At 41.1% G+C, this 27,546-nt stretch overlaps 2 protein-coding genes across 3 annotated transcripts in view; one reads left to right on the top strand and one right to left on the bottom strand.

Annotated features, from left to right (window-relative positions):
* LGR5 (leucine rich repeat containing G protein-coupled receptor 5) overlaps positions 1–10,528 on the bottom strand; it is a 91,821-nt gene extending 81,293 nt beyond the window's left edge. The window contains exon 1 of one of the 2 annotated variants that reach the window (XM_080577707.1): positions 10,096–10,528. In XM_080577707.1, coding sequence (XP_080433833.1) covers positions 10,096–10,313 — 218 coding nt within the window. In that variant the 5' untranslated portion in view covers positions 10,314–10,528. The remainder of the gene's footprint in view (positions 1–10,095) is intronic. The other variant, XM_080577708.1, reaches the window with a different exon arrangement.
* On the top strand, positions 9,755–27,284 carry LOC308188528 (uncharacterized protein; the record flags this gene model as incomplete). Its single annotated transcript, XM_080577712.1, has 5 exons — positions 9,755–10,097; positions 19,709–19,802; positions 21,683–21,840; positions 23,278–23,364; positions 26,196–27,284. 2 exons carry the CDS (start codon positions 9,755–9,757, stop codon positions 19,789–19,791), a joined length of 426 nt encoding a protein of 141 aa, XP_080433838.1. The 3' UTR covers positions 19,792–19,802; positions 21,683–21,840; positions 23,278–23,364; positions 26,196–27,284.
* Between the last annotated feature and the right edge of the window lie 262 nt (positions 27,285–27,546).

The following is a 27,546-nucleotide window of genomic DNA, read 5'->3' as shown; positions in this document are numbered from 1 at the left end:
AGTTTTAGCTTCAATGGGAATTGAACTGATTCATAATTAAGTTTTCACAGACCCTTATCAGCACAGATTAGACTAACAGCATGTTGAAAGCATGCAGCATTTCCCTGTATACTTCCCACCCAGAGATGTAGCACTGTAAATAACACAATGCAGTCAATCTGGATATCGCAAATTCCTTGTGAAATCTGATGCTCGTACAGCAGTGCCCTATGGTCAGGCAGGCAGGAACATAGAGCTACATGCCTGTGAGACGCTATAGCCATGATTGATGATAAATGTAGAAAACAGGCCACATCTGGCTTCGGGTTTACAGGATTCTTCACAGATTGACTGGAGACAGCCACTGAAGGGAGAACAGCTGAGGCATTAATACGAGGACAAACGTGATTTTGATAACTCTATTTGGTGGGATGGTATCTGTCTATGATAAATGTAATGAATATATCACAGTGCTATGTAAGAATCCTCAAAAAAAATCTACTGCGTTTTTCACAACAAGAAATAGACTGGAAAATAAAAGAAAATCCCACCTTCCTCCAACTGCTGGAAAGTCTGTGCAGTTGACCACAACTCTGATACAATACAACTCTCCTGGCGGAGTCCACATCCTGACACAAATGACACAGCAATGATCACTGGGCTGCATGATTAAAATATTTTTTCTTTTCTTAAAAACTATTTTGACTTTTATTTGTTTCTGAAAGACAGACACCCTGCACAGTAATAACACATTAAAAGTTTTTTCCTTCAAGAGCTGGCAAATTAAAACTGAAATTAATGCGTCATTTTAATTACATTAACCAATGCTTTTCTAAAGACTTTGAATTTTTCAGACTGAATTTATTTTAGCAGTACCGATTCCACAGAATCAAGCTAGTTCTGTTAGTATATGCAGAGCAAAAAACTACCTGAAGCCTTTCCTGGCATAAGTATTGACTTGCACACATGGAGGGACATGCAGAGATGAACCTGGCACTGTGCCTTTTTTCTCCACCCCCTCTAATGATTTATTATAAATATTCCATCCAAATAACCCAAGAAATACTTTCACGATAATATTCTTCCACAAGTATCTGCTTCTACACAATGGCTTTTTCTATTCCAGATTAAAGTTTTTCCCCTTATCAGTATTCAGTAAACATTTGTTTTACTCTAAAGACATCTGCTTCAAGATTTCAGTAATCTGTTCAGCGACGGGCCATGCTGTCTCTGGCCTTCAGACAGACAGGATGTTCCAAGATGCTTGTCCTGCCCTTTCTTTTCACATCTCCTACCTTAGCCAGAAGGAAGCAATGTTGTGGCACTCAGCAGTTCACACTACTCTACGTATGTACAGGCAACAGGTCAGATGTGTAGTCTCCACATGCTGAGAAACTTAAAGCCTTTCCAGATGCTGTTCCCAGGATCATGAGCTTTCACACTGTCCTCTGTCAGTGCTGGCCTAAATAACACCATGTGAGCACCTTATTTTGCTCCCAATTACACTTTCACTGTGCTCCACGCTCAATTAAAAAAAACAAAACAAAAAAACTCACAGTATCAGTACTGCAAACCTATGCTCTTCACCCCATCGCAATTATAGTTAGGTGTTATCTCCACCAGGGCCAGTTAGTCACACTTTTCTGGTAATACCTATGCCAACGTAACTGTACCCTACAAAGTCTTACTGCAGAGCCCTGGCACAAATGCAAACTGTGATTTCCATTACCGCCACCTCTCCTGAGGGTTTGAGATTGGTTGAGGTGCCTGCCGAGAGCCACATTTCAGTACTCTACGGCGCTGATACAGACGGATTCCCAGGCTACCTGCTCTCCTTGCAATGCAGTTTGAACTCCTCTGTTAATCCTTCTGAAATTGTGTGTGCCTGTTGCACGTTAAGGTCAATACCTTGAAGCTTTACGTGGGGGACACCACAGGGCTGGGATTGACTTCCTGAGACCTTTATCGGGCCACAGGGTTGAACCTGCACTTCTTTTGGCCCTCTTCCAAATCGTTGTCTTTGTACGACTTCAGCATGAGTGCAGGCAATGCTTCCACACTGCACCAAGCATATGGATCCTGTACGTTTTTGTCAGCAGGTCAAATATTGCTTTCAGACGCCTGTGTGGATTTTACCTGTTCCAGTAAGAATCTTACAGACTCCCAGGTTCAGCCTATGTAGGCAGCCATGATCCAAACTGAAAGGCAGACGTATATCCATATGAAGAAAAGAAAAACAAAAACAAAAAACAACTTTGGTTTTTCACCTTATTTTACCATGCCATACTTGTAATTAGCACCTCATTAAGTGTTTTTAATCTACAGATCTCTAGCATTTATCAGTCACTACCAAATTAGTTAAACTCAGATGTAGGTGGTTGTCTCAGCCGTTCCATAAAGTAAGACTACACAACAGCTGCACGACTCGCTTCAAGTTGTCAATTGCTTCATTACTGTATCCAGGAGCAGAACCAAAGGTTCTGTTTATTTATTTACCTTTTATTGTTATTATTCAATGGCTACCTGGATCCTGGCTATCCCTATCCGATCACTCTCCCCGTTCTCAGAAGCAGTTCTTGCCCTTCCCTCGTGCTTCCAAAATGGCAACCTCTGTGCAGCAGGGCATTGCAGAAGCTTTGGTTTCGACACCTCCGTGAGGATGAATCTCATTTCTGGACACTGGACAACCTCACCTGCCCCCCATCACATGCATAATTGTAACCTCGTCATGTGCAAGACCACCAGGAGAAAGATTTAATTTCCGAGGCAGCCTCCACGCCAAACTGATCAGGGATAAAAGACCCAAAGGCAAGTTACTCATCAGGGTGGCTTAGAACAGGTAACGCTCAGAGATGGGTGAGGGAGAGCTCTGCCTTATCTTGTTTCCTTTGCCAGTTATGACCTACTTCTCCCCTCAGGGCACACAGAGACTCATTTACAAACGCAGTGAATGCCAAATCAGTGCAGTTACACTTCTCTTAATGCTGACATCATCTCACATCTGGTCTCTCATTCACTTAGACTAGCGTTTATATTATCACAGGATCCAGAAGGCATGGTACAACTGGCATCCTAAGATGCCTACTGCTGCAGAAACAAGAGCTAGGGAAATTTTATTTCTGCCTAACACTGGTGCTGTAACTGTTTCATCCTCAGGCAAAGTAGCCTGAAGTGTTTGGAAAATGAACTGACAGCAAAAAACATGAAGAAAATGGAGCAGTACTAGTATTAAACAACTAGTGCTAAACACGATCTTTACTTTTCTACCCTCCACATCCCATTCATGAGCAGCATGAACGAATTATTGTATGTTTTTTATGGGAAAAGTTATATATACAAAAGCACACGCACAAAAAGTAAGACTAAATGGTTAAGTCTATACACAGTCATTATACAAATTAAGTTCCAACCCACCAAACACTTCTGTGGTACTTAAGCAGGTAATACTTAGGTAACATTAATAAACATGGTTACTGTCAATAAAAAAGAAAGCATTTATTCAAGTGTCTGCAAGAGATTTTCCCTGGTGGGAGCAGCACTTGTCTGTACTGCAACCCACTGATAGATTTTGGGCACGTTGTTAAAAGGTGTCTACCTACCTACCTACCTTCCCAGTACCCACACCAGTATGGTATCTCCTGCCAGAAACCCTCCTGCCTTTCTTGAAATACTACAATGCAAAACGTTTCAGCAATTTTTATCAAAAACACGTCCCTAAAATTACTTGCAATTACATAACAATGTTGAAAGACGGTGCTTTCTAGATTAAACTAAATACACATTTTACATAAGACTTCAAAAAAAAATGAAATAAAGGCTTTCAAACAATTTATGGTATACATAATGCATCGGGCTGTGTAAAGACACTGTGTAGCAGAACATCACACTGGAACTATTCCGCACAAATGAGTTCATATTTGGGGAAGGGGACAATTATTTTAAAATTACACAAGGCCTTGCTCCTGCAAACATTTGCACATGTGATTTCAGTGGAACCACTCCTGACACTAAAGTTAAGTATCTGGATAAGTATTTGCAGGATGGGAGCCAAATCATACAATTGGGCCCAGACTAAGAGCCCATTTGTTACCAATAAAATCTTAATTTGGGAGGGGCTGATTATTATAATTATCACTATTGGAGAACACTACACTTCAAAATAACTATTTTTGCAACAGTGTCTAGCCAGGAAAATACAGCTTCTCTTTTCCGAAATGGAAGTTAGTGCTGCGGCCAATGCCCCCAAAAACTAAAGCTCACAGCTAAAAGAATGTAATAAACCACGGCCAAATCATAAAACTGGAAGGTGTCTCAGCAAAGGCCTTATCAAGCTGGGGACATCCTATAAAGTTCCTGGGGATCTGCACTGCTATCCCATTTCTTTCCTGCTTGGAGTTCCAGGTGTTGCTCGCACCTGGTTTAATGTTCTGGCCAGAGTGCTCGCTTCTCTCCGAGCAGCAGCTGATGGGCTTCTCTCATCCAAACAGCAACGGCACTCCAGGATGCTATGTCTGAGTGGGTCCTGCTGCTTTAATACTCCTTTCAATGTCTCTAATTAAAAAATCAGAAATTCAAGCTGTTGCCCACAGGCTTTTAGGAAAAAAATAAAATATAAAAAACATGCTTCTTGGGTCTAAAACCAGGGGTACCATGTGTTACTGTCATATATAGTACAAGACATTCATCGTCTTAGTTCTGCAGAGTTTTCACTTAAACTTCCATTCCATGAGAAAGAAGAGGGTAGCACTCCTTCAGCAAGCAACAGTAACATCGTCTCAGGCTTTCCCCCACTACGTTTCTTTCTTTTATAGCTCTCCAGGTATTAACCTTCTCACATCTGATCAGTAAAACTGCACAGACGTTGCTCAGGTCTTCCCAGCAAACGGCGCAGAGCGTGCAGCACAAGGATTTGCCACATGAATTGCTAAGTCTCTGAGGAGCTAGCATGCTTTGATCACATCTCGTTCTTTTTTAAAGACATTAGGGTATTTTCTTCTAGCTCCAGTCTAAAGCTGTTTTCATATGTCAAAAACACCACATCGTGTTCTGCCGTCAGCCGGTTTACTCAGAGCCAAAGGAACCACACCTTATTTACCATGATTTTACTGGGAAAAGAATCAGATCTGCTGGACAGTTCAAGGAAGTAAGTGAGGGAAAATACTATAAATTGCATTAATCGAGACCATTCAAGTGACCAGTCAAGAATTACGAAAGCAGCCCATGCAGATGAAATATTATCTTTGGCCAACAAACGCAGAATAAAAGCAAGCAAACGGGACGGCAAAACTGGTAGCAATTTTCAATGTTTGAAAGACAAATGACGTCGGAGAGAAGACTGGGTTAACAAGGGAGCACTTGAGGAAAGCCTAATCTCCGCTGGCATGCTGGCTGGGAAGGTCAGCCCAGTGCACGCGTTCCCAGCTGGAGTCGGGCTCCCTCTGCCCGGCCAATTGTCCTCTGCACTTCAGATACCAAACCAAATGGAAGGTGCCTTCACCCTGCCAGCTCCTTGTATTCTTCCAGCTCAAAGACAGCTCCCTTTTCCCCAGCAATTTATGCAGCGTTTCCACGCAGCAAATGCTCTCAGGAGAGAGGTAGCGTGAGTCCTTTTTCCCCCTCCTGAGCAGCACAGGGCTCTTTAGAAGGCAGTGAAAAGTTATTTTTGGCACTCTAGTCTCAAGTGGGAAGAGTGACATTCTCTTCTAAAGGTCAGTTTAAATCTAATTTTTTCACAAATTAACTTTGAGTTGATGTATTATGATTTGAAATGTAAAGCAAACCCTTTGAAATCTGGCGAACATCAACATCACAGTCTGTTACTTCTTCAGTTTTTATGCATCTCTAATTTATCTGTGTGTACCATTTACCTCTGTATACCTATTATTGCCACGAGCAGAGAGGAAATGCCCCGTGGTCCGCTCAAAGAAGGGATGTAACACTGAATTCTAAACCCAGAATCTGGATTCACCTTCATCCACAACTGGGATGAGACTCAGGTTATTAACTGAAACCACATGGCAAACGTTTAATTTATTTCAACTAGAAAAGAAAAAAAATGGTTTATAAGGTTTGTAGCTATGTGAAGAAGTACTTTTTAAGAAAAGGCAAACATTTTACTAGCTACCTAACACCTAAACCTTGTCAAGGGATCTGGAAGTGGTAAGAGACTTTGTAAAGTTTGCTTCTGCATAAGGAGATACCCTGCGAAAAGATCTCTTCGAGACACTGGAGTCATTCTCACAGTATTTTAGATGAAGAGGCAGACAAAACTTGAGCCTGCACTGTGAAATGAGAATGACTAAAATAGTGCAGATTTACCCCCCAAAGAGTTAGTCCTCGGGTTTTGGGGTATTTCTGGCACAGAAACAACTAATGTCTCATTTCAGAAGTGCAGATAATTTACGGCAACGTACTTTTTAACCTTCAAGAACTAAGTATTTTTTTCCAAAATTCTTTGTCATTTTTTTTTTTCTGCTAAGTGCCCTTAAACACTTTCAGACACCCTCAAAAGTTTACAGGAACAATTATTATCAAACAAAGTATTATGGAAATGAATGAACCAGAAGGCCAAAATTTATTTGAGGACTATGTTATAAAACTTCTAATATGCAGTGATTTTCTCTTCATAGACTTCACTGTTACTATCAATGTTACCATAGTTTTGAAAAGGAATCTTTTTAACAAGCTATTCCTATGAAGAATTACAAATTATATGAATCATATTTTTCAAAATGTTACTACACATATTTACAATGTACTCAAAACTTTTAAAATGTAACTAACACTTATCCCAAAATAGTTCATTAACTAAACCGTAATGGAAAAGGCAACGTACCGTAGCCTGCAATAATTATACATGTATGCACACATATCTGTGTCAATCCAAGATGGCAACATTATGAAAATATTCCTCTTAACGGTTTCATGTTAGTCTCCTCATTTAAAGGTTTTGATCAAAAAGAACAGTGCATCTGAGCTGTTAGATGGCACTGGCATTTATGATACATTTTCGTTTCTGTGCTACCCAGGCACATAACGAAGATCCTCAAAATCTTTAAGAGTATCATCTGTATTGTCACCACATGACATATGAAAAGATTTTTTTATGCTTATCATACTAAATATTCTTAAGCAGGAGTTGGCAGATTTTACACTATTTTTAATGAGCATATATTTAGAAGAAGTAGGTTGAGCCTGTGGTGAAAGAATGGAGTTGGGATAAGGCATTCTGGCTTTAATTACTGGCTTTGCCATAAACGTTACCCACAACTTTGAGCAAGCCCTTCTTTGCCTCCGTTTTCCACATCACAGTAACTGGTAACAATACTTCACTATCTCACAGGCTTAGTGTGAGAATTAATGAGGATCCCATGTACCAAAGACTTGTAGATCCTGGCTTCTTCCTTTCACTGTGTACTGAGAGGAAAGTGACAAGTTCTTAATTTGAAACAGAGACTTGGTGCTGCCCTTCATCAGCACACGGAATTCACATTAATGCCACCAGGAATTGCATTACAAACACTGAGTACACTATTTAGCCTAAAAGTAAATGAAGAAGAAGAAATGGAAAGAAACCACTGGATTCTCCTTGCCTGCTTTTAAAAAGTCTAACAGTTCATGGCAGCAGATACATAACCATTAAAAAAAAAAAGATTTTTGATGGGAAGGCAAGAATTGCAACTTTAAATGAGAGTGCAGAAGCATGTAACAGGTCCAGCTGTAGACTACATTTAGCTCTGCTGCAAGAGCACCTTCATATGAAACACATGGAATTTAGCCACTGTGATATATCATGATCTGTGCACATTTGTCCCAACATCAAACAAACTTTAATGGCCTCGGCATTTCAAATTTTCACACAATTTCCAGTGGACACCGTTATCATTTCCTTTTGTTTTCTATGCAGGTGCCTCAGATAAGAATGACAGAAATTAAGAAAAAAAGCTATATTAAAAAAATAAACTAACTTAATGTAAAACCACAGACAGTTTTTGGCCGGATGTATATACTGTACAAGAAGGGAATCTATTAGAGAGGATGTTCTTTGCTGGAAAGAGAGTCCATGTGTTTAAAACGGTTTTAATCTCCCACTTTGTTCTAAAGCAGAAATAGTCACCGCGCAAAAAGACATTTCTGTTTTACTGGGAAAAGAAAACAAACCCAAAGCCAAAAAAAAAAAAAGAGTTAGTTGGCTACTACCACCCTCAAGGAGCGAAACATCTCTGTAACAAGCAGGCATGTTTTAAGATTTGCCATTGCTTAGCCATCTACAGAAAATGAGACTTGACAGCTCTTTACGGAAGGCGGGCAGGAGCTACAGCTCTGCATAATTAGGCAATAATTAATCAATCCAAGAATAACAGCCTGGTAAATTTGGATGCACCAGTCTTTAACCCACTTGACTATTACACTGCGTGTATGCAGTCTTGGTCACTTAAAAGTCTGCCTGTCCTGCAGCGGAGTTTTTACACTTCAGGGTGTTCGTTATGGAACAGCACAGAATTCATGACTGGAGAAAGTCCTACTCCTGCTGAAGAACAAGAGGATTTAAAAACAAAAGCTTGGACCAGATTAGAGTCCTGCTTAGAAGCAGGTTGCTGGTGGTATATAGCTTTTGAACAGCAGAAGTCCACACCAGTGGTATTTTGACATCATTGTGCATATTTATGTTCTCCTTTTCTTCATAGAACAGTCAAGCAGTAGACCCTCAGAAGTTTTTACCAGTTTTAGCATTCCTCCAAGCAATAATGAAATTTGGGCATCTACTTGACACGGGACGTGTACAGGTTAAGTATGCCTTCATATGTTCAGTACCTATCTGTCTGGTTACAACTTTCCAAAGCACCAGAAAGTGCTGTGTCTTGTACATACCCCAAACCCTCACCTGATACGTTAGAAATCAGTGGTGAATTCTGTATGTATCTTAAAGACTGTATTTTTATTGTGTATAGCCAAAGCTCTGCTCTTCTATAAGTGGCATTTAAATAACATGGTGTTTTAACATTATTAATGGCTTTGACTTTGAAACGCTCAGCATAAACTAAGCTAAAATTGATCTTATTAAGATAAATTTCAGAATGGCATTTATGTGTACACTATTTAAAAAAGCCTTTCAGCTCTCTAAACCACTGCTATTTCCACGGAACTAAGCTCTCCCCTAACATATACTTACTACTTACATTTTATCAGTGGCATTTTATTTCTACCTTGCCGATGCTGTCACGTTTGCCCTTCTCTTAGGAAGGCCATTCCTAGTTTACTTTCATCCCCTCCCTCAGATGCGCCGTGTTTTATGTCCCCTGAAGAATTAGCAGCATTACCGGAGAAGTGAGCGAGAATTACCACCGAAGTACCGCAGGCACACAGTGCCGGGAAACCATCCTTACAGTAACCATAGTAGCGAGGATGTCAACAGCAAGCCAAACCCGACGGACAGACGGACGGACGCTTTCCGACCCGCAGCGTGCGGGACGGGGGGGAGAAGCCTTCCGCTTACAGAACCCCCGGACACGCAACCGCAAGGACCTGCGCGAAAGCAGCACGGAGACCACCCGAATATCTCACGTCAGCACTTCCAGCACACACAAACCAAGAGAGCCTGAAGGCCGACCCTTCTCAAAAATAAGAACATATGTACGTGTTTTGGTGTTAACCGAGCTGCCGAGCGCGGCGGGCGGGCTGGTGGCGATGCCCTCACGGCGGGAGCTTGGCGGCTGAGCTCGGGCTGCGGCTCCGGCTCCAGCTCGGGCTGCGGCTCCGGTTTAGGCTCCGGTTTATGCGGCTCCGGTTTAGGCTCCGGTTGCGGCGGGGCCCGGCCACCTGCCCGCCTCCCGGCAGCCGGAGGGGAGATGCGTTAACGATGAAATCGGCAGCAGCCGCAGTTCAAAGCCGAGGTGCAGATAACGTCCCCGCGGACCTGATCGCCCTCCTCCTCTTGCAACCGCCTCCCGTCGCCCTCCGGACGGCACATCGCACGGCGACCCTCCAGGCACCGCAGCCGCTTTTAGGAGCCCCCGGAGAATTAAAAAGCGATTACGAACTTATTGCGAGCCGGGCGCTCGCCCTCCTGTCACCGCCGGGGCCGGGCCCCCCCGCCCCCGTCCCGCCGCCACTTACAGGTAGGAGGTGAAGGCGCTGAGGTCTGCGGGCACGGCCGTGAGCCCCATGTCGGAGCAGTCGGCTCGGAGCAGCATGCCCTCCTGCTCGCAGCGGCACGGCGCCGGGCAGCCCCGCGGCCGCTGCCCGCTGCCCCTCGCCCCCCGCTGCGGGCACAAGGCGAGGAAGAGGAGGACGACGAGGAGGAGGAGGAGGAAGATGGCGCTGGACGCCGCCATGGGGAGCACCGGCAGCCGCGGGGCGCCCGCTCGGCTCGGGGGAGCTGCTGCTGCGGCCGCCGCCGCCGCGCCGCTGTCTGTGGTAGCATCGCGGCTTACGCGCTGCTTTAAAGCCCTGCAGCCGGCACCGCGCTCCCGCTGACGCCGCCCCAGCCTTGCCCGCCGAACAGCGACGGGCCCTGCCCGCCTCGCCGTGCGAGCGGGGGCGGCCGCGGGCCCGGCGGGCGGGCGGGGAGGCGGGAGGCGGGGGGGGGGTCTCCCCCCCCCCGCCTCCCGCCTCCCCGCCCGCCCGCCGGGCCCGCGGCCGCCGCCGTTGCCGTGGCTCGGGGCTCGCCTCAGGGCGGGGATCTCGCCGTGGCGGTCGGCGTTTCTGGAAGGTGGGGGGAACGTCGGCTGGCCCCCTCCTGACGCGTTGTGGCACTTTGCTGTGTTCTCCCCCCCCCCCCCACGGCCGCCGAACCGTCCGCTCATTGCCCCCTCCCCGGTTAAAATGTTGGGGATGGGGCTGAGGTGGCTCGGGTGCTCGTTTGGGGTGGAAAGCCCAATGGGTAGCCCCCCATTACAGCAGCTTCTCACAAGACAACTTGGCCACCCATGAGCTGTGGGGAGGTTGGGATCCACCAGCTTCCCACTCCCGCTCACTTAAATCGCAGGCTTGCGATCATTTCCCTAAGGAGATCTGCTTCCAGCCCTTTTCCCAAGCAGATCTGCTGCCAAGGGAAACTACCTTGTGGGGCTGCTGCCAAAAGCTCTTGGGCTGTCCTGCACCCACCTTCTTGCCAGAGCTTCCCCTGGCATTGCCTTCACGACCTCCTCTGTAACTTCACCACCTCCTCTGTGCAGAAGGAGGACTTCAACAAGCTCCTCTGTAACTGGGGTTACCAAAGCCACTGGTGACCGCCAAATTTTAAACCTTTTTCTTCCTCCACATCATTTTTTAAAAACATTTTTCTCTCCAAATCGGGCCACAAGCTCCAGATTTGAGACTAGCTACCAGATTAATAACCAAGTGCCAGCCCAATTCTTGTTGAAACCGGTGACTAAATGGTTGGTCAGGCTCCTTGGTATGCACCGTAGAGCGTTAGTTGAAGGTTTTTGTCTATACTGTCTCTGAATCTACAATTAAGTCTGAAATGAGAGCCTAATGAAAAGGGCAGCAAAATACATACTTTTATATACAACCCAGTTTATAATTGCTCTTCCCACCGTTGGACCATCATTTGGTGTAATCCGAGCAGCAGAAGGACCTTGAACTGGATCTCAAGTGCTTTAGTTAAATTACTAAAGAAGGAATCTGCTGTCTTGCTAGTTAGGCCAGAACGGTTTGTAGATTTAGGCCTATGGGGCTGCTGGGAAGCTTTTCCCCAAGCATCACCATATCCTAAACTAATAAGAACAGTGGTTGAAAGCACAAATTTACAGGAAGAAATGGCCAAGGAGAAAAGTTCTGCAGGAATCAATTTTCATTATGTATTATGATCTCTGTCCAGGAGACCCATTCCCCCCCAGTTCTCAGACTTCCTCATCCCTGTCTAATATCACTGCAAAGCAGCAATAGTTTTGTTTCTGAATCGCATGGTCTTTAAGAGATTTCATGCTGTGCAGAATAGATGCATGCTAATGGCTTGATAAATTGTGAATATTTTACTTTCTTCTGGGGTGAAACAGTTCTTTTAGGCATCTGTACTGCATGACATTAGAGTCATTAACGTGCTCTGCCAAAAGACATATGAATAGTTTTAGTTAACAAATAAGCAAATCTTTTTCATAACTGCAGGGAAGTAGTATATATATAACCTGAGGCCATTACACGCATATTTTGTTCTAGAAAGCAAAGAGTAGGCTGCTTGTTCATTTTCTGTAGAAGATTTAATCACCTTGAACAACATACCTGAGGATGGACAGGTGGATTAATTAATAGTGGGGTTTAACTGTAAATATCTTCCTTTGAGAGGTTATTTTTCATGCATACATTTGTCTTGCTAGTAACTTTCTTTGAAATATTAAAGGTGCCACTATTTAATTTAAATATTTGTTTTGGAAAAAGAGCATCTTGAAGATTAACAGAAGGACGTGATAGGAATGGATATGGATAGTTCTTAGCTCCATACATTTAAATTAGGCTTTACAGTTATTTTCTTTTCATGTTTCTTATAGGTCTCTGGTTCTCCACAAAGAGAAAAGGGAAATCATCGGTCAGTTTGGTAATGTTTTAGGGAATTGCTGTTCTGCTACTGTTCCAAAATGCCTTTGGGACCATCGGATTTCCCACAGGTTCTGGCACCCAGCATAATGTCCGGGTCACTTGGAGTGACATCTGTAGTGCAGCCATCAGTGGTCTATGGCTTTTACCAAGGTAGTAAAAAAAACCCTGAGGGGTTTCAGCAAAGCACTTTCTTGAATCTCTTCCTGTCTTCCTGATACTAAAGCAAACTGTCCTCTCATTGTGATAATGTGATGACCCTCCAGCTTCAGGTTTATCGATACAAAATATGTGCCATCTACTCATAAACAAAACAGTGTGTTATGGATTGTTAGCATAACAAAGAGCATACCGATTTGTAGGTCAAGAATACACAGCGGATATATATTTAACATGTATCTTTTGGGCAAATCATTAATTGCAGCATGACAGACTTTAGATTTTATGTGAAAGCTACGGGACTGTAAAAAGAAACTTTCACTCCCATTTCTGTTTTGTAAGCTTAGACTGGATGAACTGATTAAAAAATAAAAAAAAAAAAGAGTGTGGCTAAAGCGTTTAACAACGGAAATTTATGCTTAATCCTGAAATCATCGGATGTCCCAGCCAAAATGGAGCTTAAAGCAGAAATGTTAAGAGATTCTGCACTAGCAAAGGTAGCAGCTAGTGCTTTAATATTAAGGCAAGTCCAACAGAACGCCAAAGTAAAAAAGTACAGCAGGGAAGGACAAGGTAGTTTACAGCTGAATATATCATGTTTCTTCCTTTCCTGTCTATGGATGATGAGTAAGTACCTAGAAGGCAGTGCAGCCGTGTGGTTAGGCTGTGGAAAAAATAAAGCTATTGTGCAGGGTGGAATTTCTTTTTCTGCCCATTGGGGGAACAAATTCTTCATTGGAGTGTTGGAAGTCCTTACATTGAAGGGGTTCATTAAGCAAGTGTGAAGCTCCATTAGCCCTTAGGCTGTGCTATTGTAGGGCATTGCTGCTCTGCCCAGTGATCTATGCAGAAAGATCTTTTTCCCTTTGCAGGACACCTGACTTGTCCTTTTATTCTGGCCAGCCCTGAAGAATTATGTATGCCTTTTAACATCTGTCACTATGAAGGGTTTTTATTTGTACGGGAGAAGGCTGTGTACTGTGTCCAATTTCATATTTACCTGTCAGTATACGTTCACATTTGCATCATGTACTTAGCTTGTTTCAGTGAGGATCTTAGGCTAACACATGTATTTACATCACTTTATTAAGCTATACAATGTTCTTCAGACTAAGGCAGACAGCACCATTTCTGTTTTACATAGCAATAAATGATGGTACCTGAAATAGACAATGGTTAGGAAAGAGTCACTCCTAGAACCATACAAAATACTGAAGTTTAAGTACCATGGAACAATTTACCACATAGCCATAACCTGTCGATTGTGATGGTATTATGGATTATGTGTCATTAACTTGTTTTTGTTCAGGTTTTCATGCTATCTAGGGCATATTCTGTTATCGATCTTTAGAAATCGTCATTTTTGGTTGATTCTTTTGTTTGGCACACTGCCACCTAGCTGCACTCTTTCCTCAACAGTTCTGTAGTTAAGCTAGAAGCAAGATCAAACATTTGACAGGTGAGGTTTACTTGGATTCACCTGAAATATTCTTCAGTAATGAAATTGCTGATGGGAAGAAGGGACAAAACTAGAAGAACCATATTACTATTGTTACAATTCATACAGTGAGAGTTGACTCAGTGTAATTTTGATGCAAGTTGTGATGTGCTGATGTTAACATTATTTTCTCTCTGAAAGATTTTGATAATAAAGAATGCAACAAGCTTAGCCAGGCACATTGCAGTAGGTAGGCATTTGGGAAAAGAAATGAGGCAAAAATGTAAATACAGAGGATGCAAATTTGCTGAATTTTTGTTTGGAGGGAATGAAAGCTGACCGTTACAGTAATTCTCTGTATAGGAAATAAAATCCATGTGTTAGAGCGAAGATGTGGAAATAAGCTATATAAAGAAAATCTATTACTGTGAGTTGAGGTGGATGTGACATCATTTAGGGAATTACAGCCAGTCTGCAAAAGCACTAAGTGGATATTTCACCAACGTAGGAACTATGTGCTTTAAATAATACTTGAAATGATGCTTTTTAACTGTAAAGTTAACTGCTCGGTTACCTTATCTTTATGTCTGTATCTCACATAAAGCCAAAAGAAGAAAGAGAACGTGTAAGCTGTGTGCAAAGGTCCATGAAGAATTGTGAGGCAGTAGAAGAGCTATAATACCTTTTATTAGTGCAACTAAGATTTGAAAACAGATAGCATCTCTCTTTTTGGCCCATCAGTCTTTTTTTCTCAAACTGTATCTAACTGTTGATACAAATCTTGTCTTTCTCTAGCCCTAGAGAGTCATGCACGGCTATGATACAGTTTCTTAAGAACCCTGAGGCGTAGCAGTATGGCAGCAAGACAGGTCAAATTGCCTTTATTCTTCCTCTAGCCAGGTATTTATATGGTGTTCTTAACTGTGCTTTCTGATAGTAAGTCATTGCAGCAGGTCTCTGAATGAGATGATCTGTCATGTTTTTACATGCCTTTGTCAGTTTTTACATGCACAGAAAAAGTAATAGGTTTGAACCCAAATGGCAAGTGGACTCAAACCTTGCTCAGAAAAGACTGAAAAAAGCTTCTGACTTTTGGAAGGGCGTGTTGTGATGGATGAATCACTTTGTTTCCCGAATTGCACGATTTTTGAACTCTACTCTCTCATCCTGCCCAAGTAATCAATAGCCAGTTGTTCAGTGTAAGAGCAGGTGTCAGAGCCAAACGTTAAAATAATTTGCATTATAGCACAGTAGTGAGTCCAGAAAGTGCTGCATTCTGTGGTGCTTGTCAGTGGGACTTTGAGGAAGCTCCGCAAAATATTGCTCACTTAATGCAACAAAAGTTCAGCATTTCCATGGAAAGTCAATACCTCCACATCTGCAAGGAAGTTAACTCCAGTTCATAAGGGGTTGCACTGTTTTTTTCCTTAACACTTTTAAAACATAAAACCTTTGAATATGTGAGTGTGTGGAGATGTATGATGTATTTCTGTGTCCTGTACGTGCTGTGGTGATCTGCATTTTTTTCTGGGTAAAAGACAAGAGTTGATACATACCATGTGCATGCATAGAGTCATTTCTTAATTTAGCAGCTCATACAGAAATTCTGTCCAACTCTTTTCATCCTTCCTTCTCTCACTGTGTCTGTGTGGCAAACACCCTGGGGTTCCTGTGGTTTTTGAAGTGTATTTGCATGATACGGTATAATGAGCGATTATATTGTTTTGTAGTTGTTTGAAGGAGTTCACAATAATGGATTTTTTCTTCTTCTTCTTCTTCTTTTTTTTTTTTTGTGGTATTTTTAATAGTTTTAGACATTTTGGGATCAGCCGCCATACAAAAGGAAGAGATGTATCTAAGAAACACCTAATTGTGACAAATTATCGGGAGACTTTAGATGTGGTCTAATATCTTGTTTTCCTGTAAATCCCACTCTAGAAGAGGGAGTTCTGAATTTTTATTTTTGTCTCTGTGTATTTGGCTTCTGAGCACAGAAAAAGCAGATTTGTTTGCAGAGAGGGAGATCAAGAATTTTTTGGTAGTGTGTCAGTCCAAAATATTTCAGACGTGTCTTATCATTGTAATAGCAGTGCTTTTCCTATTCTTGACCTGTTCTTTAGAACAATCAGACAGGAAATACCTTGCAGGACTTTATTTTTTAAGAAGTTTTTGAAAACTGTTTGCAAATTGTCCAGTGCAAAAGTAAACAACAAAGCTTTTTAGTACATAGTTAATCAGAGCAGATGTTGAAGTATCCATATCTCTGTGGCTCACGTGCTTCATCCTCACTTTGATAAGTTTATCACCATTAGGACAAACCCACAGGATGCGTTTACTCACCTCTTGACTCTTCCAAGTTGATGAGTCCCATCCGCAGTAATGCAAAATGACCCAAGGGAGGGAAGGAGTAAGATGCAGGCCGAATACCCTAACACATGCACAAAACCTCCACTAGAGCCTGCCATTGTTGTAGGAAATGTGGAGTGTTGACATGGACGTGCAAGAAGTGCTATTTCTTCTGCATGGCTGGCAGTCGTGCAGTGCCCCTGCTGCAGGTGGAGGAAGGGGTCTGGCCCAGAAATGGGATGGTGCAGCCGGCAGGAAAGGAAAATGGGATTGTGTGCTTGCAGCTGCTGAGGAGTTGAAGATAGAAGAAGCCTTATGTTGGAAGAGCCCTTGTCTTTGAAAGAAGAGCACTGGGACATTCAGAACTAACAGGAAGTTTGGAGCAGAGGGAATACAGAGAGGTCTTTACAGTGAGAGGGAGGGAAAGTGTCCCACAAAGATCTTGCAAGGGAAAGAGGCAAGAAGTCTTGGAAGCTGCACTAAACTCAGCCAGCTGAAATTATGAAATACACAACTGTCAAGTTTCTGTGCCCTTTCATCCACAAACAGTACCCCTGATAGTGTTAATAGTCTTTTAATTGCTATGTATTTGCATTAAATATGAGGAAAAAAAAAGAACATTTGAAAGATGGAGATATGTTTCTGGACTGAATGTCAGAATGAGGGCCTTACATAACATTAACACGTTTGTAACATGCATTGGGTTGCTCTTCTTCCGTTCCTTGGCAAGGCCGGTTAGCTGACTTTAGGGTAGGCACGGCTATTTTGGGCTGTGCTTCCCTTTGAGGCAATCGACTTACTTGAAAGAGTTTTCTATTTTTAAAACCTGCCTTAATGGAGTGTCAGCATAGACCTGTGATATGTAAAGTCTTTACAAAAGTGGGGAATAGGATGTTAAATCATTGAGCTTCCTCCATCATTGGTGAAACCAAAGGGTTTCCATGAAGGCACTTGCTGGCCCCAGCTCTAAGCTGAGAAAACTCTGTCAATGTCCATTGATCATGCAGGGAACCTTAGAGGCTCTTACAAGGCTAACAAAGATGCCCGTGCTGGATAATACTCAAAGTGCTGTCATTAGCACTGAAACGTCCGAACACATGGTTGCTGCAGCACTTTCATTTAAAAGCATCTGAAAGAAGTTCAAATTTATAGTCCATAGACCTGGTTCAGATCGCACTTAAAACCTTGGAAATCCGGAGTAAAATTCATTTTGTTGCAGTAGCTGAAAGGGCAAGATGCTCAGCAATACAGCATTAGTATGGTTTCAAGGAAGCCAGTGTGTTTATTTCTGTTAGTAACCAAGGCCTCTAAGGGTTTGGCTACTTTTCTTTAGTAATTAATGGAGATAGTAAGAGATGAGGAGAGAGTGTTCATACCACCCAAATTTAATCTCCCAGGCATCTCTCTGAAGCTGATTAAGAGTAATAGACTCCTCCAGAAGGTGGTTCAAAGCACCTATATTAATTATTTTATGTATCTGTGGATAAGTAAATCAAGATTGCTAAGCAAAAGTAACCTTGCATTGATTATGATTAGAGTTAATGTTACAGTAAAGCAGAGCCCTGAGTAGTTATGTGCAGGAAAGAGGAAACTTTGACAAACAACGGCTAATACAAAAAGCCCTGGCTTAGCATTCTGATTAAGAACATTTTTTTGGTCTGCATTTGGCTCAATATATGGGCCCCTGAGACAGGTGAAATAGAGGGTTGAAAGTAAATCAGTACTAATGATTTTGGTCTAATGCAGCTTGGAGTCTGTTAGAAGTAGCAGTGGTATAGAAAGCAGCATTTGGTCAAGTTTAATTTTTCTTTGAAATATTTCTGTGAACTATGGTAAAAACAGATGGAATCAAAAATACACTAAGTAGAAAAAAATGACAAAAGAGATCAGACTGCATTGTACTGAAAAGTAATTACTTCGGGTTTGACCACTTGGAATTTGTTTCAAAAGCAAGTCAAAAACATTTCATTTATACTTTTTCATTTCAATTATAGGTTTTCCTTTTCAGGGAACACATCTTCATCTGTAGAACAAATATACACTTAATGCACTTCATATTGAGAACAATAATGATTGATGCTGAATTTTAGAAAATGTTATTATGGAAAGATGTCATGAGCATCATGTCTGTTGACTGATGATTTTAGGGAGTATTTCTTTGAACATGGGAACTTAATATGGTATGAATGGTTTGGGAAGAGAGGAGAGCTTCATGAGGGATGCTGTGTTGCTCACAGGTGGCCATAATGAATTCAGCTGTCCTCTTTTGCTTCAGATTTTATGTCCTCTCAACAACTTGCAGCTTGACCTATTTACTTTTAACAGAGAGCAAAATCTACCTCTTCCATACAGTGCCAGAGTTGTCAGATTATGCATTGTGCTATGTTATGTATATATACATTAGCATTGCATGCAACATTTGTTAGGGCAGGAGCATGCTATTCACTAAATAATTGAAGTCAGATCAGGTACTACTCTTTAGCCGTGCTTATTTGTACCCAGAAATCTTCAGAAGGGGGTGTTTCTGTTTATTTACATTTTCAAAACGTACCTGCAAATTTTTGAGGCACTAGTTATTTCTTGCTGTCCTAACCTTGGACAACTTAATTACTAACTGAGAACAACTTAAAAACAAATTGAAAAATTAGACTAAGGAAGCTATTTTGAAATCCTAGATTCAGATTTACTTTGTTGATTAAAAAAGATTATGGTATATTTTACTTCAGAGCTTTAGTGTTTTGATTTTTTTTTTCCAGTTTTACAGGTGCCCAGCAGTATAACTGCAAAGTTTTTTCCACTGCATTTTTTTCAAGCAGCAAAAATTCTTGCTTTATGTTTCTTGGGAATATACATCTGAAAGAAACCATCAAATTCAGCATTAAGTTAATTTTAGCATTAAATTATTTTGAGGTGTAGAAGTTTGGAGTAATCTGATAAGAATAATTTATTTCAACTCTTATTATTTCTGTGAGTTGATGCAAGAAAATGTATTATCAGGTACATAGATGTTTCTCAAATGCAGTTTATTAATTACTGTCGTTCATCCAAATAATAGAGGCTTTTGTGGTAGTTCCTTTGCCTTTAGTATGCAAGGCTATTCTTTCCATTTCTATCTCAGCACCTTGACACAGTAAGAACTAGCAAGTCTAGAATTATCTTCAGGTGAATTGCAACTTTTCGGGGAAATTTCTGTAAAAAATTATCTATAACGCATGAAAAACATGGTATCTTTTATTAATGCTTTCACAGAAAGAGTGATTAACATCAGTTATGACAAAGCTGTTATGAAAAAACATTACAGAAAAACATTAAAACGACAAACTACTCTCTAGAAAAGTCACAGGTAAGCATTATAAATGAATTTCTTTTATGTTACAAAACTTCTTTGAGACTGTTTATATGGACAAAGTAAGTATATATTTGTTTGCGATGCTGAAGTCGAAAGAAGTTAGTGAAGTGAAAAAGATAAAGCAGTTGAGGAAGACATTATTTTGACTTTTGAAAAAGTAGTGACAGACGAAAAGGCATATGAGGCCAAGGGATAATTAAAAGATTCCAACCGTATCTATAAGTTGATCTGTAAAGAAGTTGAATGGATTCCCATACATTTGTGTATTCGCAGCGAATAATTTCGTACTGCTTATTACTGGAAGGTGGGGATTTTATTTATTGTTTTGCCAAAAGCACGCACACACAAGAGAGAGATTTCTTCTTGAATTAAAAAGCAACTTGGCTACCATCTCCTACCAACACTTGCATTTTTGTACTGAAGCTGGTGTGCTTAATACTGCCTCTGACACTGCTCTCCATCCTTCCTACTGGTTTCAGTAAGCCCAGACCAAGCTAAAAGCGTGGGCTCCCTCTGCTGGCTGCGGTGGTGCTCCGAGCCCTTCTCAGGATGCTCAGCAGGCGCCCTGCACAAAACGATTGGGAAGAAATGAGCTGCAGCTTATTTTAAACAATTAAAGCAGGAGGTAAAAATGTAATCTAGCCCTTTAAATGCAGCCGCTGCATAAAACTTGCCTTTGAAATGCCCAGACACTCTGAAATAGTAATAGTTTTATGGCAAAACAGCAACCGACAGACCTCAAAAGAGGTTTTTACTTTCTGTGATTTCACACACTAAAAGAGATTGGTGTACGTAAAGAAGCGAGGATGCAGTCCAACCGATTCTAACTTGTGTAAAACTCACCAGAAAACTAATATCCCATCCTTAACTTATTTTTAGCTATTTCTAGACTCGGGGGCATAACTTATTTCAAGAGCCTTTGATTTCTTTTCAAATCCTCAACTGGATAAGGCTCTGAGCAACCTGACCTGAAGCTGGTCCTGCCCTGAGCTGGATGTTGAACCAGATTTCTTCTGTAAGCCCTCCCCACTCCCAACATAGATTGTTCTGTATTTTCATCCTAGATGTGAGAGGAAGGTTAGAGTTACAACAAAGAGTTTGTATAATATAGCCTTTAACCCAATGTTCATCTTGAAAAGCCCTTCAGTGTAGGAAGTAGTATTCTACCTGCATAAAGAGAGGGGCTTGGATGCACTTTCTGCACAGTAACCCTTTGCTTACCAGCAGGTCTTTGCAAGAGGAGAGGTATAATACAGGTGCAGAGGACCAGGCTGCAGATTAGTGAGCTGCTCTGTCATTAAGCAAAGTGCCTGCATGTCCTCCGCACCAACTAGCAGCTATTAATAAAGCTGTGGAAAACCACCTACAGTTTGTTTAAGAAGGAATCCTAGACGCTGTGTTTTAGACTGAGGCTTCAGCAAATAGTCTCTGGCATTCCTGTACAATGAGGAAAGGCTGCACAGACTGTGTGACAGTAAGGGAATGTTTTTAACACCCTGTATTGTGACCAACACTTACCACAGAGATGCTTGCCACAACCATTCGCTGCATGGGAGAGAGGGTGGATGAATGTAAACTCTCCATCCTTCCCAAAGTACTGAACAGCAGTACGTAGGTTACATGAAAGTTTACAGTGCCTGAGGGAAGCAAGGAAACATACAATATTCATGAGAGAGAGAGGCTTCTTTAGAAGATGGTTCAGAACAAAAGCCATAATCTGGGTGTTCTTGATTTTCTCCTCCAGTACAGTTTATCTCCTATCAACAACAACGGTAGCCTAACAAGTCTGTTCTTTGAAGGCTAAACGTAACTTTCGTGAATACTTCTCTCCCTTCCCTCACTTGGTGTCCAATGTGATTTTCTTGGTTCTTCAGGCCATGGATGGAAATGGATTTTGGTTCTTATCTGATGAGTTTGGATTATATACGAAAAAGTGGTGAGATCAACTTGCCACAACAGGATCCCTATCACCGTGCCATCAATGTGTCAGATGAAAAGTTTGTTTGGACTCGTGTTGTGATTTCAGTTAAAGGTAACTCTCAAAAGAAGGACTGTGCTTTTTCTACTAATTTTCAGGAAAGCTGCCTTCACAAACACGATGTCAGAATTATTATGAGATATGTTTCAAGGTTACAAAAGGCAATCCTGAAGGAATATTCTGAAATCTTTAAGACATAGGGTGTCCAATTCATTCCCATGTTAGCAGTGATGAACCCAGCTACAATGTAAGTAATAGGAGGAGGAAGGGGTACAAAACACCCTAGTAGCTTTATGATGATAGTTCTCACGATGACACTGTATCCTTAGTTAGTCCTCTGTGGTCAAAATACTCTTCATTCACTAGACGGTTTTTCAGGAAATAGAGAAAAAAACAAAACAGAAGGTACAGAAATAACATGGAGAAGCCTTGTGATTCTTCACAAGTTGTAAAGTTCTAGGGTATTTTTAGAGCTCACTGTATTTATGTGATTGCTTCAGATATTCTCTGTATAAATAGCAGTTATTAGATAGCTGTGCACAATCTACTTGCATTTAGCTCATTAATGGTGTCAGTAGACACCATTTACCAATCTAAATTTTATGCAGGCAAATGAACAGAGAAAACAACCTACTTTGCAAACACCTTTGCATTAGGAATTTCTCTCTCCTTTATACCTCACTTTGAGACACATATTTGGATTTGAGGGATGAGGTTTCAAGACTTGTTTTTTCTGTGACAAAAAAAAAAATCTATTAATTGAGCTAGATGAGGTTATGAAATGGTAGATGGGTCAGCTCACATTGAGCCCAGTGTAGTTTCAGGGATGGATTCCCCTCCACAGTTATCTTAAATCCATAGTTGTAAGGGCCAGTCTTTCAGTTCATACTCTTGTTTTGCTGATTTTAATTGAAGTTAGTGGAAATTTTGACTCACAAGGGATATATCATGGTACGGAGTGGGGCTGTTTACATGCCTGTGTATACGTATATTGATATACCAGAGCTTTATTGGACAGATCTGACACGTCTTTCAGGCCAAATGCAAAGCTGAGCTAGCTCAAGTCATGCCTTCAAGAAGATGAAGAATCAAAGCCACTGCTCAATAGAAATTGCTTTCTGAAACCAAAGAAGGGACGTGGCTTTAGGTGTTAGATTTTTACATGCTTTTTATTTTCTAACACATTTTTAATATACTGGAAAACAGATTATGCAGTTTATATAAATGCCTGGATTTTCAAGAAGTCATGTAAAAATATGAATACGATTACCCTACTCTCAGTGCTATCTGAGTTTTAGTGTATTTGATCCCATCAGAAAATGCAAAAAAAAATAAATTCTTCCATATGCTGCCTAAAAATCCTGGGAGAAGCATGCACTGTTCATTAAAATACAGTGTATATTCTATGATTTTTTTTAACCTCATTCTATATTCAGTGTATCTGCTTTTATACGAGCATAAATTCTTTTAATATTTTCTTCCACACATTAGGTTTGTCTGCTGTAATAATGACATAGGAGAATGTTTGCTGAAATGTGCTGTATCCGAGTCTGTAGCTTGGGCCTTTGCAGTCATCAGGTAGGTGTTCCAATTTATGAATAATAGGTTTTCTGGAAGCAAGTGCGTGAACCACTACCACCGGCTTGCCTCAGCAACTTCAAAGGGAAACTTTTTTATTTTCAGAAGAGACAGAAAGATCACATTTGGAGGTTGAAAGGGTGCACTGCACCTTTTAGCCAAGACAAGGAGAATCAGCCAGGGTCTGAGAGATTTCTTTGCCAAATTTTTTAAATAGGAATACAAAGAAAATGCTCTTTAAATTGTAAGTAGTATGGATAAAGTTACTTATAGGCAAAGTGGCTTTATTATTGCTTCCAGATGTGAATTCTGAAACACAGAAAGGGCAGTTAGCATTTGGGTCCATTAAAAAGAATATAATTCAGGACTCATTCAGCCTTATAGACTCTCTCTTGGATGAGAAAGAGAAGACAGGAATGAGAACCCAGCTCAGTTGAACGCACTCGCTGTGGATGGAGCCATTACATGGAGCTTGGGCAGGATGTGTTACTTGAAAAGCAGCATCTGGACACATACACACACCAGCACAAATAATTGACAGTTTCGTTCCATGGCCAAAAAGAAATTGGAAAAATATTCTCTCCATCTGACTGTTTCTTTTATTCTTGCAGCATCACAAGTAACATACAGATAGCCATTTCCAAAGTAGGTGAATTGGGATACGGCTTCCCATTTCCCCCTGAAACCCAGAGGCTATACCTCACCTTGTAGGCAACTCTGAGGGTAATCACTGTCAATAAAGTGAAGGCACACACTAAAAATGGTACATTTTTGCTTCTCTTGTCTGCTCCCATTGTGTGCTGAGCTTTGCCAGCTCACGGTGCTGACTCTGTAGGGATGAGGGTAGTCTGATGATGATGGCGCCCATGTAATCCAGAGGACCACAGGACCACAGGACTCATGGCCTATAGAGGTTCGGGCTCCTTCAGGGCTTATGAAGGCTCTCAAGCTAAAGAACCCTGATGCATAAAATCAAACAAAGGGAAGCCAGTGCAAGCCCAAATCCAAAGTGATGCACCACTAGGCAGGCCCTAGTGAGCAGCCTGCAGCCTGTCCTTCAACAGTTGTGTGTGGGCAGCAGGCAGACAGGAGCTGGACACATGATGTTTACAGCTCTTTCAAAGGTGGCAGAGCTCCTGCCAGTATGTTTTAGCTACTTTCCTCATTCTGGAGAGCCAGAAAATATAGTGAGAGTAATTTGGCTTATTGACAGTCTTGCACAATAGCGTTGTTAGTGGAGCTCCAGCTGCAGAGCTTCTTTTACCAGTGATGCTGATGAGTATAAACTTGAGAAAACCTATCTCAAGTTGTGCATTTCAGGCCTAGTTTGGAGGGCTGACATTTACAAAAGGGAAGCCCAAGCGTATTTTAACTTTTAAACCATGGAAAAATAAAAATACTGAAAGGACCATGATTTTACAAAGATGTATTTTAGTACACAACTGCATAGTGAGATAGGTTTTATTCTGTGAATTCCCTGAGGACACTGACTGCTTATATCTTTCTCACTAAAGAGTATATAGGACCCAATTCTTCTGTGACTGTATACTCAAAATGAATGTAGGTTTCCAGGGGGTGCCACATGTGGAACTGATGAACACGAATTGTAGGACCCTTGTAAAATGTCTCTGCTAAAGTGTTCCAGCTTTTAAAGTTTGTCCCTAATTTCTTGCACATAAATTTCTAAGAAAGCAGATTTTGTCTGCAAATGGATGCAGCCAAATGTGTAGGCGATGCATATACATTACTTAACCAAAATAAAATTTTCATGAGTAGAATTTATTCTGGCTTTTCTTTATCTTGACAGTATTAGTGTTTTAAAAATACTTAACCAAAAAACACTAACTGCACTTCACACCAGACCCTCAGGAAATGCAATAATACACCACAGAAGAAGAGAACAAAAATCACCAATTAATAATGCATAGTATGTCAGTAGCTATAGCTGATATCTGCTACTGAATTAATAGAACAAGCAACTTTACAAAAAGCATAATAAAAAAGATTCTATCAGCATTGGCTTTGCTGAAATCATTCTTCCTTGGGTGACCTTCAGTGTGCGATTTTCACAAAGCACGCCAGAGGTCATGTGGGTGACAATGGTAGTAGGGTGATGGTTGGACCAGATGATCTTGGAGGTCTTTTCCAACCTAAATCAATCTGTGGTTCTATTCTATGATTCTATGAGATATCTGACTCTATGGTTTTGCTGTTTATTTTATGCAACTGTCTACAGAAATCTTTCATTTCTTAATAAAAATGTGGTTCTACTGCTAACATAAATACCAATGAAGTTGGTGGAAAGGTTCACAATGAATTCAATTAGTCTTCACTGGCTCTCAGTCACCCACATATCCATATGTTTTCTCAAAATAAAGCTATGTTTGAGGATGCAATTGTGGCAGTTGCTGGTGCAAAAGTTAGGCTCATAAAATATATGGATATCAGGCTTCACCTTATGAAGTTTGGGCCTACAGTGCAAAGGGATAGGGAAACTCAAAGACAATATTTTCCTGATTTAAAGATGACCATGCATAACTCATTTGTGGCTTTACTTCAATCGACACCCTGCTCTTTTGTTTATAAAGTCGTCCAAGAGTCACAACTAGAAAGGGCATATTCTAAGGGGGCCGCAATTCTTTTGACGCCTCTTTAAAATTAAATAATAAATATAAATCACAACTGAGAGAATCTGGTAAACCTGTTGCATAAATACCTATAATGCCACACTCTACTAAGTACCTTCAGATGGAAATAGGCATTTCTGGAATTGAATTTTTCTAAACTAAGCTATTTTGTATTGCCAACACAGCTCCCTTCTTCCCCTCCAGAACACCTAAAAAAGTTGATGACTGCTGAAGCTGCATTGAAATGAGGTACCTAATTCACAAAGAAGATGTCAGAAAAGCTCTTTTCCAGCATTACCCACTTCAGGTACTGCCTAAAATTCGTTTGGCATGGCCCTGGCTGCCCTTGAAGTTGCCACCAGCCCCCTGCAGAAGTGCCCGAAGGTTGGGTGAGAGGACCCCCCTTCTCACTGGACTTCTGCTGGGTTGTGGGAGTGAGGAACTTCTCCTTGAAATGCCTCTCCCATCCAAAGCCAACCTCCTATTTGCACTCAGTGACCAGATCCTGACCACCTGATTGCTAAAGCAATGTCAACATTACTTTACCTTTTGCCTAACAGCATCCAGCCAGAAAATGAGAAGGAGAAACTCCAGGCTCTCTGCAGGCACAGCCTTTCCCTTCCCCTGGGAGCATGGCAGCTCCTACTGCAGTGCATGCTGAGAAGAGAGTCCTTGCATTAAACCCAGATGTCACTGCTGCTGGAAACACAAGAATCTGCTGTCAAAGGGAAAGCAGAAAGTTCAACTTTGCCACTTACCAAATGAGGGATACCAGGGCTCCTGGATCAGGAAAACACACCCCTCTACCTATTAATGCTAGCTACAAATCTTGGCTTGGAATAACTGCTTTGTCTCATGAAGGCAGAAAAAATATTAAATTGTATAAGAGTTGTGCATCCATTGCTCAGGAAAGTGCAGCTACCCTGTAATCAGAAACGTTTGGTAAGGGAAATAATACTTATGCACCATATACTTTAAAATATTCAGTTAATTCAAATGCTGTTTGGATTTAAGAGAATGAGTAAGTTTCAAGGCTGCTTTTATATAGACAAGGTTTCCTTCTACAGAATTCTGTCGTATTGCATGTAAATTAACTTCATTGTTTCATGCAGTTTAGAATGTTTTCTCTTCCTTTCCCATCAAACTTTCAAGATGTTGATGATTCTGTTCATCCCTTGTTTGGGCAATATGTTGAAATTTCAGAATGGTTGAAAGCTTAACGATTGTTTTGACATGAGTTGCTCTTTTTGATCATTTCTAAATACATCATTTCATTAATAAATGCGTATTATTTCAGCTATACTGCCTTACATTTTAAGATTAAAGCTTTGAAAGTAAAACTGATCAAACAGAAAATTAATTAGAAAATCATCTAAATAACTTTTCCGAATACTTTTGAAATATATATATATATTTTTTTTAATAAGGAGAAATTCAATGAAGCTGTCTCTTCTCCCCCTCCAAACAATTTCAGTTTAAATCATTGTGTATCTTGTGGTAAAAGTAGATTTCTTAAAATTTTCCATTCAGCTTCATTCCTGATCCTGGAGGAGTA

The sequence above is a fragment of the Anser brachyrhynchus genome, assembly GCF_964034855.1.
Source record: "Anser brachyrhynchus genome assembly, chromosome: 1".
In the NCBI taxonomy this organism is placed as follows: domain Eukaryota; kingdom Metazoa; phylum Chordata; class Aves; order Anseriformes; family Anatidae; genus Anser; species Anser brachyrhynchus.
Note: the sequence above shows the minus strand (reverse complement) of the source record. Positions and strands in the feature narration are given on the sequence as shown.